Consider the following 14,043-nt stretch of genomic DNA (forward strand, 5'->3'; position numbering starts at 1 on the left):
GACTTGGCGGCTTAAAATCACTTGCACTTTCACATAATTCCTTCAAAACACGAGTGTTTACACACGTAAACCTCATATCGAAATCCTATTTGTTATCGAATTAAGAGTGACCAAACACCTTTCCGAAACAAAATAAAAAGTTTCTTCAGACAATGATAACGTATAACGATGGTACAACACCAAACAAATGCAAGATTTGCATGAGTGATCTAGGTAACAGTGACGTTATGGTTGACTTACATGGGGTAATTACAGGATGATGGCGGCGATCATATATATGATCCGCGTTACGAAAGCTAACTTTGGATTTATTTTGAATTCAATTGTTCGGAGTGTAATGATAAGTGTAGTATTAACAGTAAGCTACATTGTAATCACTTTTGCGACTCTACAAAAGTATCAATTTGATAATCTCGTTTTACATTACAATTTTAAAAATCAAAAGCCGTTTCGGAAAGTTAGTAGGCTTCTAAGTCGTATGATCATGCTAAGGGAGATCACTCGTAAACAATTCAAAATTGAAGCAAGTTGTACACATTAATCAATCCTTTAATCATATTTAGATAGTGGCAACATAAATTTGATTCAAGAGCATAATGTACTTTTGACATGTAGGTTTTGATAATTTTAAAATTATTTGTTTCAATATAGGAATGTAAGTGCCCTGAAGGGACCATCTGTGACGCCAGACAGGCAGCAGACGACAAAGACGTGTACGAATATTTCTGTACGACACCTCCAGTTGAAAGTGAGCGTCGTAGTGGGTTGTACCTGAATGGAGAGCCTAACGAAAGCTAACGTCACTGATGAGGGACTTCCGGGCACTGATCGCGGTACCCATTTCAATAGTGGCTATATATCGCCCTCGTGCTTTCGATAAGTCACTACTATTGTTATTAAAACTTCAAATCAATGGTGTTCATGTTGATTATATTAATTTGGGTAGGGATGTGAATTTGTTGTAAGAATTGTTAACAAAATAAATCATTGGGAACGTTATTCACTATGCGCGTTGATATTTATTGAAATAACTATTTCTCTCCTTCCATTATACTTCATTTCCTACTTCTTCATAAAATACATGAAACAAGATTGAAACAGAAATATTAAGTAATCTAGTATTCTTTGCGATAAGTAATATATGTACCTCGAACCAGCGGAATACAATATGTTATATTATATACTAACTAGAAGCAGCTCTTGCCCATGGCATATCGCAGACCGCGAAGGACTACCCTTATTGAAATGATATACATACCCACGCTATATGATGGATCGTCGCGAAACACGATGTCTCGAGTGGAGTAAGGCCCACTTCATATCGCGGATCTTCACTACCGCGATATCACATGGGCACCGTTGATGCCCACGCTATATGACGGATCTTCGCGGACCGTCATATATCCGGTGGCCATGGAGTCTACGATGCCCACGCCTGTGACGGGCTGGTGGGCATTGTAAAATCCGCGAGAGCTGCACTGTAGATAGCTTCTGCTATTCATAGCCGCTATGAAAATTAGAAATAAACATCAAATCCATATATTTACATTGGATTAATATATGTGAAAAAAATATTGAAAGGTTATTATATTATATTCAAAATCATGATACCCATATACGACGAGAAACGAGAATAATGGAACAGCTGGATGATGTCGTTACACCATGTCGCGTTTTCAAGCTTCCGCCTTCCGGTCGACCTTTTTTTTCAAATGACAAACGATAAACAAGAAATATAGTTAAAATAAGATTTGATTGACCTTTTATAGTAAACCTTAGTTAATTCTATATCAAGGAACAATATATTAAAGTTTATACATTCAAATATTGTGGAAAACTATTTTTTATTGATATGAAACTGGTGTGACTGTTTGAAATCAGCTGATCGATGCACGAGAATCGTTGTTTCATGGGGTATTCATAGTGTGTTCATTTAAGCATTGATGTTACTATTTTTTTAACTTCATAGTGGTATTAAAGAAATTTTGTTTGCAAATAGTGTGAATCTGCGTAGCGGATTCTCTCAAAAGTTTGCAAACAAGATATATTTCATAACCCTATGAAGTTAAAAAGTTACATCAATGCTTATAATTAATTTTTCAGACTCCTTGATAACAGAAAATACGTTTAAGCGTACGCCTCTATTGATTTTCCAATGGATTATTTTTTCTACATCATTACGCAACGTCGACGTCTCTATTGTGACGTCATAATTACGTCGGGTTTTCGCGCCGTTCTCAGATTTTTTTCTTCATAGTGTATGAAGGAAAAGAAACTGCCAATCAGTAAGTTGGATTCAGTTTGAAAACTAATAAAAATTAATTATAAAGGAAAATGGTTGTTTTTGTCAGTTGGTTGATTCATAGAGTGACGAAACACTCACAATGTAAATATACAGAGAAAATTGCACAGGCCGTTAATTGTGAATAAAAATGATGTTAAAACGGGAATAAAAGTTCATCAATTAAATATTAAAAGATTTTGTCGATAATTGCAGTATACAGGATTTGGTATGGAGTGGCTAATATAGACTTTGCCTGTTGCCAAATCCATTTCCATTTATTTGCAATACAATTTGTTGAAATGAAAATAAATTGAACACGAAATTAAATTTATCATGAGCCTTTTATTTTTAGTGTTATTATTTGTTTTTCCATGGACAGAGGTGGTGATAGGGGTCAAATAAGGAGCATGTTAACCTCTAATGCTGACATCTAAAACAAAAAGTGATAAGCTTAACGAATTTAACAGGAGGCCCATGGGCCTTAACGGTCATCTGAATTCGGATATAGAATGAAACAAAGATATCTAGACACTATATACTGGCCCTTGAAGTCGGTCAGTAATTTTATAAAGACTTTTTAATCAATGAAGAGTATTTGCTTCCATCAAACCTGTGAACTGAGAAGAAGATTTTTTTTTAAATTTAAGTCATTTTGACCCTGTTTGGCCCCGCCCCTCTGGTCCTCCAGCGAGGACCGATATGGATATTAAAATGCTATATCTCAGGCTAATAATTCTAACCAAGTTTGACTCATTTCCTATGAAAATTGAGCAAATAATGTTCATAAATGTGTTTTACCAATATAAACAATAGTAAGCTTGACCCCCTCCCCAGGGGGAACCGTGAGACCCCAGGGTCATATAATACACAAATGTTGTAAAGGACCTTAAGACCTTTTCATCTATGAAGGGTATTTGATTCTACCACATCCGTGACTGGAGAAGGAGATTTTTTGAAATTTAGTCATTTTTACCCCTTTTGGTCCCTGCCACAGCCCCTGAGGGGTTCACAATTTTGATTGGCCTTATGCCCAAGAAGGTTTGTGAAAATTTTTATTGAAATTGCTTCAGCAGTTTTGGAGAAGAAGTCAATGTAAATTGTTTACGACGGACGACTCACGATGCACGACGGAAGAAGCACGACGATGGATAAAAGGCGAATAGAATAGACCTGTCACTTGAGATTTCGTCTCGGGTGACCCAATAAAAATGTATACATGTATATTGAAGTACAGCTGGTTGGTGAAGCACTATTCAAGAATTACAGGCAGAATATTGCACATAATAATGGAGGGGCGAATCCTAAAGTATTATCTCTATCCGTTACAGTTTACACAGTTATGTTACAAAGCTACAGTTTATTTGTACATATACATTAAATCTACTCCATTATGTATAAAATTATTCTCCGCCTGTTGTTTTATTGATTCCAGGTTTTGTTTCTTTTTTTTCTCCATTGTTATTAGTAGAATATTTTTTTCCTCTACTGGTGTTTCAAAACATCTCGACATATTCTTTTCTTAGAAAAGGTCTAAACAAACATAAATATTCATCAGCTATCATGTTTGGATGACCTTTATACCACCTGTACTTCAGATAATTTTCTACACACTGCTACATCAATTGCAAACGTCGTTTCGTCCTATTTTACATATACATTTAGCTTTGTTGTGCTATTTGGCCGAGATGACTACATACACGAAAATAATTTTGACAGCTTTTTCAAACTATATCAGTATATCGTATTCTGAAATTCACATTCCAATTTCAGATGGTAGCAATTTGATTGGCCTTTTCTAAAGGTCATCCGGACATTACTCCTTTTGGGATGTTGTCATATCCTCTATTTAACGGAGTGGTTATAAGGATCTGTATTTTAATCAGATTGCTATAAATGTTGCTACATTCTACAAATGAACAAGAACAGACAACTACATAGGTACGTAGTTTATACTTTTAAAACGGTTAAGAAGTTTCCATTTATCATTAATAAAAAATAAAATAAAATACGAATATAATTATTGGCATTCCAGAAATAATAATTTTCATTCCGGATATTGATCCCATGTACGACGTCTTAATTCACACCATTTATTGTCTATACAGCATCTTAAATATAATCTCTGTCTATTATGAAAATATTTTATACATGTACGTTCCAAACCGATTTCCTAAACCCTTGAATCATATTAATTATACAGATTTTTTTCTGAATTACTAACTTCACAAACACTTAAAAGTATCAATAGTAGTATCAAAATGTATAAAACTAATACGTTTACTTACTACACAGCATTAACATAATTCCTTTGTGTTCTCACTAATACGCAAATTGTATATTCAATAGAAATCAAAACAATGGAACGTATACGTACGTGATATTTCACAGATATGGGGATTACCTGTGGATTATGTTAATCTACGCTAAAGTTGGGAGAAATGTTTTACCGTTCTTTCGATCTAATGGTACACGCGACAGGGAAATTAACATGTGGATCAAACAATTTATAATTAATGAATGAATTAGAATTTATTGAGAGAAAAAATAAAGTTCATGTTGTATCTTGTTCCTAATGTATTTTACACATACAAGACTTTATAGTGGCATCAAGGTATATAGTAACTTTATAACATACGTAACTCTACTGTATACAAAACAAGATCTCTAGATCTGCTAATCGCTATTTCAGTATAATTTTCACGGAATTACCATAAGATGATAGGTTCAACATTCCGTATGTAAACTATGACTTGTGGGCCAATAATTAAATAGTTAATTAAAAAAAAGAAAAACATATTTTTACAAACCGTTTACCAGTGAAACTTTGCACGTCTTGTTCTTGAAGTTTCTATTAGATAATTAAATGATTATTGAGAGACTATTGATTTCATCTTCGGTATTTTTTCACTAAAATTTAAAACTTATATGTTTTTGAGGCTCATATGGAATACATGTACTTAAGAAGTCATAATTATGATACCAATATATTACTGGTTGTCATCCTAAATAACCATAATAATATGGACTATATTGCTAATGAGAATCACATATAAATGTCGGGAAATAGAGCTACGTGCACGGCTTTATTAAGGTATTGCCACTGTCGGTTCCTTTGAAGTTTAACGGCGAACAATATCCTTAATTTATCCTATTGTATTATCCATACCTGTGCTTTTATTTGACAGGTGTAACACACGGTAATGGCGTTACGTATTAGTATTTAAAACTAGCCTAACCTAGATAAAAGTAGCGGTATTAATAGTCACGTGATTATAGGTAATGATTTGTGAGAAGAATGAGTTCAAGAAGAGATTATCTTCTGTAGGATTAGTCTAAGAGTACTTAGTTCTTTATTGCGACAATGCTGTAGGTTTCAGATTCAACATTGCACAGATAGCCACAGGGATAAATATAATTGCCACAGGGGCCGGACATGCTGTATGATGCACTTAATATATTGGAATTGATATATTATATCGATTCTAATATATTAAGTGCATAACACAGCATAATATATTATATATATCTTACATATGTATTAATGTTTCCGTTCTTTTGCTTCACAAAACCTTATGTGACACAAAATAACCATTTAATACGTACATTGTAAACTATCTTCGATACTCCAGGGGTGGATATTACGGGAGTGATATTAACCCCTGGAATGTCAAGAATGTACATTTGCACTTAAAGTGACTTCGTATTGATTTTGCTATGTGGCGAGTTTATAATTGTTACGAATTTCATTTGGACTTGACTCACAAACGTGATATATACGTATACTGCATACATGTATATGGGTCTGACTTTTCAACCACGTTTTTATTTTGAAATATTGTAATTTGCATGTTATACAAGTAATACTGTTACAACTTCACATTATACTCAAAATGAAAACATACTATATCGACCTGCAATTTACTATATATTATTGACCTCTTTATAAAGGACACCTGTCTATAAAGGACATACTCATCAACCCCAAACCTCATTTGATGAAATTTACCATATACATGTAATTGACCTCTGTATAAAGGACACCTGTCTATAACGGACATATTTGTTATGTCCCTTTGGTGCCCTTTATAGGCAGGTACGACTGTTTGTTACACCGTTACATGTCTGTGAGGAAAAACAAGGGGATGAGTTTGGAGTATCAATGGAGCATGGAAAATGAAAACGATTGATTGGAAAAGCAAATATATGAGGGGCTGAATGGTGTAAAAGGATCCCAATACTGACATACCTCTAACTTGCTGGGCAAGTGTGGAACCGCAATAAAATGAAAATAAAATAAGATAAATATATAAATAAATATTACCATAAAACTCGCACTTGGTAATAGAATTTCGTTGAAACAGCCATAGAGCTGTACCATCATGTACATTAAACTTAAAAAAGAATAGAAAATACTTGATAGATATTTTTTGAATATCATAGTTTGAATGAACAGAGATGGAAAGATCGATCTATATTACACACATGTCATTAAAGATATCTCGTAATCACATGTACATGTATGTAGCCCTCAGTCACGAGTACGTTATTCGCAACAGCTCGGAGTAATTTCCGGAATCCTGCTGAATTTTGGATTTAAGATGGTCGGAAATTTCTCCGAAGTGATCCGATTGCATCTCGTGACGAAAGCATTGATGTATAAAATGCACGCATGCACGCGTGTACTTAGTATATATATGTAATCTAAGGGATATAGCAGAGTAATACAAAACCTTATATTCGTTTTCGATCCATATCGTGATGGGTGAGGCTACGTTTTTAATGAACAAAAATATAAAGGGGCAATGCTCAACACCGATTGATGATCGGGAACTATTTGTTCTTGAATCCGAGTGAAACAAATTATGCAAAAGTAAGAGACGACCTCGTAAAAAGAGGACAAAGCAGAAAGGTTCAAATCAGTTCATCACTTCAATTTCTCTCTCATGCGATCTTTTTATACTGTTTTCTAAATTACATAGATGGATATTTTGCTTGAATGTGTTAACAGCTTTCTGTATTGTATTTTAGTAGGGGATCTGTCTTGACATCTGTACTCTTTATCAACATGAAGTATTTGCTATATTTATGAAATTATATAGTGAGATATGCTATGCATAAAAGTCGTCAAAAGTTTCCAAATATGACCGAATTAAGAAGGAAACAAAGCAAAATTCTTTTTAAAGTGAATTTATTCTTTGGTATCATAAATCTTGGCATCGTGAAGACTCGCTAAACAATATAAGATAATGCATAACAATAAAATGCCCAGTTAGTGTTGTATATATAAAGCTAGTATGTCTGCTGCCCATTTTATCTTCTGTCCACGAATATCCATGAAAGTTTGAATATCATAACCACAAACCGAAGTCGCTATTTTGTCCATTATTTTGAGTTGTTTGATGCAGTATGGTTCCAAAACAATACGCCGTTTTATCTACATGGAAAGGAATTAAATAACACAAATTTCGTAAGTAAACAATCGTATTTGATATGTGTTTTATGATAAAGACTGTATTATATTTTCGTAAACATGAAATATAAGACACAATGGAATAAATCCTGATGAAAGACACGTGATATGTTTTGTTACATAATATCATATGTGTAAGTTTATCCTCTCACGTGCTGTCACGCTATTGATTATCCATATATACATTACACGGAACTGTACCTATTGTCACCACTGTCCTACACGTGTAATGTCTATCATAAGTCCGTGACATAACTATGTCATATCAGCCACGTGAAATCACAAAAAAAACATTCGAACATGCCACATTTGATACTCTTTTCATTCGCTGTCACTTTATATTTTGCACGTGCCATTATCTAAGCATACGCACGATTTTATACATTACGTCATAAAAATGCTTCGTATTGTTTCACTATGCTAGTAACGTGACGTCACTATTACCTAATCGAACGCGTCCTCACAATGTCCTACAAGTGCTATCACCATGCCTACCCGTTGATGTCATCAAGTACTACACGCGCTGTTCACAACTCATTCCAACGTCATTTAACCAATGTTCTATTACATGTTACCATACGACGCCATGTCACCATGCCCAAACTGCAGTAGTGATCATTTTGGTGTTATGACTCTCAGTTCTCCGTGTAGCGTTGGCGTTTCCGTCAATTTTCTGAGCGGAAGATGGCGAGTCCTTAGAGTTAATCGTCAACTGAGAGGCACGATTTGCCTTCTGAGAATCATGTCTAAATCGTATCGGCAAGTCCAGAAAACTGTGATTTTTCCATGCACCTTGATTTCGGAAGTTTGAACGCGATATCACAAAACCATTTTTGTTGCTTGAATGGAGCTTACATTTAGCATAAAATTCCTTTGTCTCTTTTCTGTACGTGAACGAAGATTCTCTTTGCACACGTGTATGTGGAGCCTCGTTCTCATGGTGTTTTTGGACGGACTTCCGGACCACCGCCGTGTGACCGGAAGGGGTTATCATCTGTGGATCGACGATGATAAATCTTTTGTTTTCGTCTCGCTGGTCGTTTTTGTCTCTGTTTTTGTCGTTGTACATCTCATATCCAAACATAGAAACGTCCTTATTGTCGTTCTTTTTAAGTTTTTCTGCATTTATGTATGACAACGTCACGGCCGGAAGTTGCTGCACCTGGCTATTGTTGTTGTTATTGTTATTTGTTGTATAATCCACGAACTTTTTGTGTTTTTCATGGTTTGAGATCCGGATAAGTGTTTGATCATTGGGTCGAGCACATTCCTCACGGTCGTCCGGGTCGTAAGCGATCGAGCTGAGAACCACACGACAAATAGTCCCATCCGCATAGCTCCTCGTTACCTCGTGGATCCAATTCTCGATGAACTTCCGTTTTAATGGCGAAAGTAAACACAAGTCCGTCATAGTGATGGAATCAGAAATCTCAAAAAATATCTTAATCCAGAGAATGAATATTATACGGGTCACATACTGGGGCAAGAAGCGCTGCATTAAATTCCCAAGTACATCGTTGCTGTATACCTGTTTACTATTCACAGTGTTTCTATTTCCTCTGTAACTGTTGCTACTGTTGTGTTGACTGCAGCTGCAAAAACAAAGACGTCTATTTAACACGAGTCGAGAATAACAATAAGTATTGATGAGAAGCCAGAGAGTGCTGTATATGTTTACCTGGTGCGTGTTCGCGCTGACAATGATCATGAACTACAGGTTATTTTAGAACAACACTTGCAGGAATGCGTGCCATCGCGGATATTAATTAGAACGAACGTGTTCACTAGATCAGCATCAGATAACGGAACATCTCCGCTAGGTAAGGAATTCTATTGGCAAAAACATTCTACGGGAAAAAGTACATATATTTTTAGCAGAGTGCCACTTCAGAAATTGACGTTTTCAGATGCAGAAGAATTATAATTAATTAACTGATAACAATGTTACTGATTTAAGAACATACTATTTTAAGATCTTGGGTCTATCTCACTAAATATGTAAAGTAATCTTACCGTTTTTGACCTTTGTGCAGTGTCCTCTCTATCCAGTACTCCCACTCTCGTGTAACTAACCGATAGTTGGCTGGACTAGTCCTGTCGCCTGGTATTTAATTCCCTAATCCATCGTCAACGACAAGTTATATTGCATTATTATATATATTAACATGGTCATTACTGGCCAACAGAACACCGAGACACTTACGTCTTAGCCAACCAAACACTTGCTGATCAAGAATTAATGCACGGGATTACCGAGATTTAATACCCCTTAGAAATAAATATAGTTTAGATCGCATTGTTGTGTTTGCGCAATAGTATACGGAGATTATGCTTTAAGCCAAATTGAAAGGTGACAAAAATAAGCTACGGACAATACGATCCTGCAATATTACATGCCAGTGTCCCTCTGGGAAGACTTTGATGGTCCCCTTCCGGCCGTTTCGGCTGTCAAGCGAATGATAATCGGCGGACATAGAGTTTTAATCAGTCCTGTCACATGGCCATACCATGACAATAGCCAGTCTGATAGACCATGGTATATATGCACTACCGCTTAGCATGATTCCACAGGGCAGGTCGTGTTTAATTACCATTAATTACAAAAACACTGTAACTAATATAGAAGGGAGAGTCCAGGGGCCAATGTTTACCTGTGTATTTATGGAATTAACTGTACTGCAATGATTGTGTTGCCAGAAATAGATTTATTCGTGAAGTGATTTTATTTTTACTTTAAATTATTTTATTTTAATAAATTATGTGTCAAATGTTTTTTTTCTTCTTTTGTACAACGTCCGACTCGTCGATTAAGTAATCAGAGAATTCGGTTTATTTTGTCTGTAATGTAACAATAATCCGCTTAACCTGCATGCTATAAGGCCGTTTTCTTTCAGATGCATGTGTACAGTATATATATATGTTCAGTTCTTGACATATGTACAACGTATTAGGCAAACAAACAAACAAGGAAATAAACAAACAAAATAATAGTTTATGATTATTCCCTATACTGTTCATATTGAATTTCAAATGGAATATTCTGAAATGAAGAAAAAACATTGATAGAATTAAAAACGCTTTATCATATAATCAAACAAACGTTCGATGCATTTTTATTTTTATTTTACACATAACAGATCTAGACCCTGTTGTTTTTTGGATATGTGACATATAACGTTGAAACAGGTCTATTTGTGACATGTAACGTTGAAACAGGCCTATTTATACGGTCCTGTATTTTGCAACGCCACACCAGTAAATGTTAATTATATAATTAAAATATTCAAATCAAGTTTAGTGTATTGGTAAGATCCGATGAATATTTCATATGTAATACAATCCTCCGTGTCGACCCAGAGGAATAATATTATGGCGTCGTAAATTCCTTGTAAATGGTCTATCTGTTGATTTGGAATTCTATTGTTCTGTAAATCAATGTGAAGGCCGGGGTTGTCATCACACCTACTAGATATCAGCTGATTTACATTGTATTTATATAGACGAAATGTACTTTTATGTTGATGTGGGTACCAAGATACTTTAGTTTAAACATATTTTTTGCCATATTAGCAACAGGATCAGGCACAAATTAATTCTAACTTACAACACCCTCTCCATTACAATTTATAACACATATAATATGTATCTTATAAGATAGTTTTATATCAAAACATTAATATCATAATTATTTTCTTAAAGGGAAACAAATAAGAGTGAAGAAAGAGATAGATAGATAAAGAGAGAGGAAGAGCAGTAGATATAACATCAATAAATCACATGCTATCTACAAACATTGGGACATTTTTATATGCAGTATACTAAAGTAATTAAAAAGAAACTTTGTACCATCCAGTGCAGTCGACTTGAAGATACTTCAAGATGTATACTGTATTTATATAAATGGAAATATCCGCGGTGGCGAAATGTTTGCTGATTTTATTTCACTGCTGAATATCCATGCGAACATGTCAGCAAAACAAGTGCAAATTTTGACATGTGAACAATTTGACTATGGGTACACAGCGGGAAAATCACACCGCTAATAGTTTCAAAACTGATTAAGCCAAAAATTTTAACTAAGCCAAAATATCAACAAACGATAATATACAGTATTTGATTGTGGAAGTCAATGGTATAACAGTTGAAAATGTCCACGTTTGCAGTACTTGATAATGGAAGCTACATGTAATGGTATTATAGTTGTAACCAGTATAACAGGTTTGTTTAAACAATATTTAAAGTAAGAATATGCCTACCGATACATTTATCATTATACTTTCTTTGTCAATCTAATATGGGTGTAAATATTATTTTTTATCATTATTTAAAAGGTAACACAAAGTTTTGAAATTGCCCCGAAGATGTTTTCTGAAAGAAAATGCCTTTCAGCGTCATATTTGATCACGTTTTGAAAGCAGAGACACAACCCTTTGCGAGATTAAATCTCAATTCATTGTGTTTATTTTATCTGTCAATGCTGTTTTTTTCACTCATTAAAGACCAGTTATTAATAAAGAAAAATCTCATAATACTTACTACAGAACTAGTCTGGGGAAAATCTTACGCTAGTTGCAACATGTGATCCTTAACTAAGGTTTTGTCGAGTATATGAACTAGTTATTAATTTGCCTGTTCAAAAGCTTCTTTTAATTACTACCATTGCAAACAGCGCAGGAGGTGGCAAGATTTTAAGGTGTTGGGTGTTTCGTTTAATAAGAGACGAATGTCTACATGTCTACCTGTATATGTACGTGACGTATGACAGTTGGCAGACACATTTACCTGACATATTATACGCAGACTATACGCATTGACAACATTGTAATCGAGATGTCGAAACATGACATGAAAACAATGGAACATAACCCATTTTTGTTTTAAGTTTAAAATTACTAAGCTCATTGATACATCTTTTTGGCTGAACTTTGACTGAAATCTGCATCAAAGGAAGCTAGTATTCGCTTGTTAAGATGCCTCTTGATGCGGTTTTCCCTTAGTGGATAACTTAAAAATGCATCTTCTGATCGCGAGTAAATGCGTTCTAAATAATTATTTTGAAAGTGTTTATGTTTGAAACATTTTAAGACTATGGAAACAGAACATCATTTTGACAGGTACAGATGTACTGCTATATACATATGTATATGTCGCATGTTACCAAGCAATGAATCAGAAAACCGTTGTCTGGAGCGTGGTGGCGTCATTAATTTTCTTTTTTTGGGGTAGTGATTCTTACATATTTCTATCTTAGCTTGTTTTTATGTTTTCGTCTGTATCAACGTTTTCCATATATACTTGATGATAGGGTAAATTGTAAATGCGAGTTCAACATACCATAATGTCCTCATACAGTTTGATTCTATACAATAGTATAACTTTTGAATTAATCATTAAAATATTCTGCCAAATACCCCAGTAACTATATTGTCCACAAACCCAGAACACAATATGAATCATCCTTGATACACCAGGTGTTACTGTCACTGACGTTAGATATGACGTCAGTGATATTACCCCCTGGAGTATCGAGGATGATTTTGAAAGTGCTTTACCTTGTTTAGCAGCACATTATTTTGTCAGTTAAAACGACAGATCCCCGAACACAATCCTAACAATAGCAAAAGGATTTGCCTCCGAATAGTCTCTCATTTATATATTATACATTTGTATATTACGGAAGAAGACGTTAATCTGCACTCAATGTGTTTACTAGTATATACACTTACCTTGTGTAATGTTATATATATACTTGTATTATTGTATTCCATACTTAGGTGTAAAACAATACATAATACTTTGTTTAAATCTTGTTGTTTACATAAGTCAGTCTTGTGTCACAAAGTACAATATGTTTTTATTACTAACAAATGTATAAATTTTAATTCTTTATAGCAAACGTTTTTATATCAGACCAGTCATAAGTAAGTAAGTACCGTTAGTTCTCTCAAAATGAAATAACGAGTTCTTAGAAAAGGCCGAAAACTGGGGAAAATAAAGTTATATTTCGTGTGATAGTAATGTCCATGCATATAATAGCCTCTCAAAACATTGCTTTTAACCCTCCATGAATGACCACAGCTGTTGATCTAACCCAAATTAATACAGATTCCGTGTTAAACTATACTCCGTTTAAAGTTGATCTCATTTTCCCGTTAATTCGTCGGTACTGCTTTACACATAGAACAACCAATGACAAGCGGTTAGTAAGTAGTAATGGCCAAGTATGGGATTCGTACTGACGACCAAGAGATCGACAGTTTGTGTGGTATTTTGTCATTTCATTTTAACC

The 14,043-nt window shown here is 34.6% G+C and overlaps 2 protein-coding genes across 2 annotated transcripts in view; one reads left to right on the forward strand and one right to left on the reverse strand.

The window, feature by feature from the left end:
• Window positions 1–999, forward strand: part of LOC138336321 (uncharacterized) — a 12,675-nt gene extending 11,676 nt beyond the window's left edge. Inside the window, exon 3 of the mRNA XM_069285759.1 lies at window positions 652–999. Within this exon, the coding sequence (XP_069141860.1) occupies window positions 652–798 (147 nt within the window). The 3' untranslated portion in view covers window positions 799–999. The remainder of the gene's footprint in view (window positions 1–651) is intronic.
• Window positions 1,000–7,466: 6,467 nt separating this feature from the next.
• On the reverse strand, window positions 7,467–10,206 carry LOC138336872 (uncharacterized). Its single transcript, XM_069286478.1, has 2 exons — window positions 9,768–10,206; window positions 7,467–9,346 (listed from the first exon to the last, which is right to left on the reverse strand). The coding sequence occupies exon 2, from the start codon at window positions 9,250–9,252 to the stop codon at window positions 8,344–8,346; it is 909 nt and encodes a 302-aa protein (XP_069142579.1). The 5' UTR covers window positions 9,253–9,346; window positions 9,768–10,206; the 3' UTR covers window positions 7,467–8,343.
• Between the last annotated feature and the right edge of the window lie 3,837 nt (window positions 10,207–14,043).

The sequence above is a fragment of the Argopecten irradians genome, chromosome 12 (genome assembly GCF_041381155.1).
Source record: "Argopecten irradians isolate NY chromosome 12, Ai_NY, whole genome shotgun sequence".
Taxonomy (NCBI): domain Eukaryota; kingdom Metazoa; phylum Mollusca; class Bivalvia; order Pectinida; family Pectinidae; genus Argopecten; species Argopecten irradians.

Excerpts from the sequence above, each read along its gene's own strand:
- LOC138336872 (XM_069286478.1), bottom strand. The coding sequence starts at position 9,252 with ATGCAGCGCTTCTTGCCCCAGTATGTGACCCGTATAATATTCATTCTC.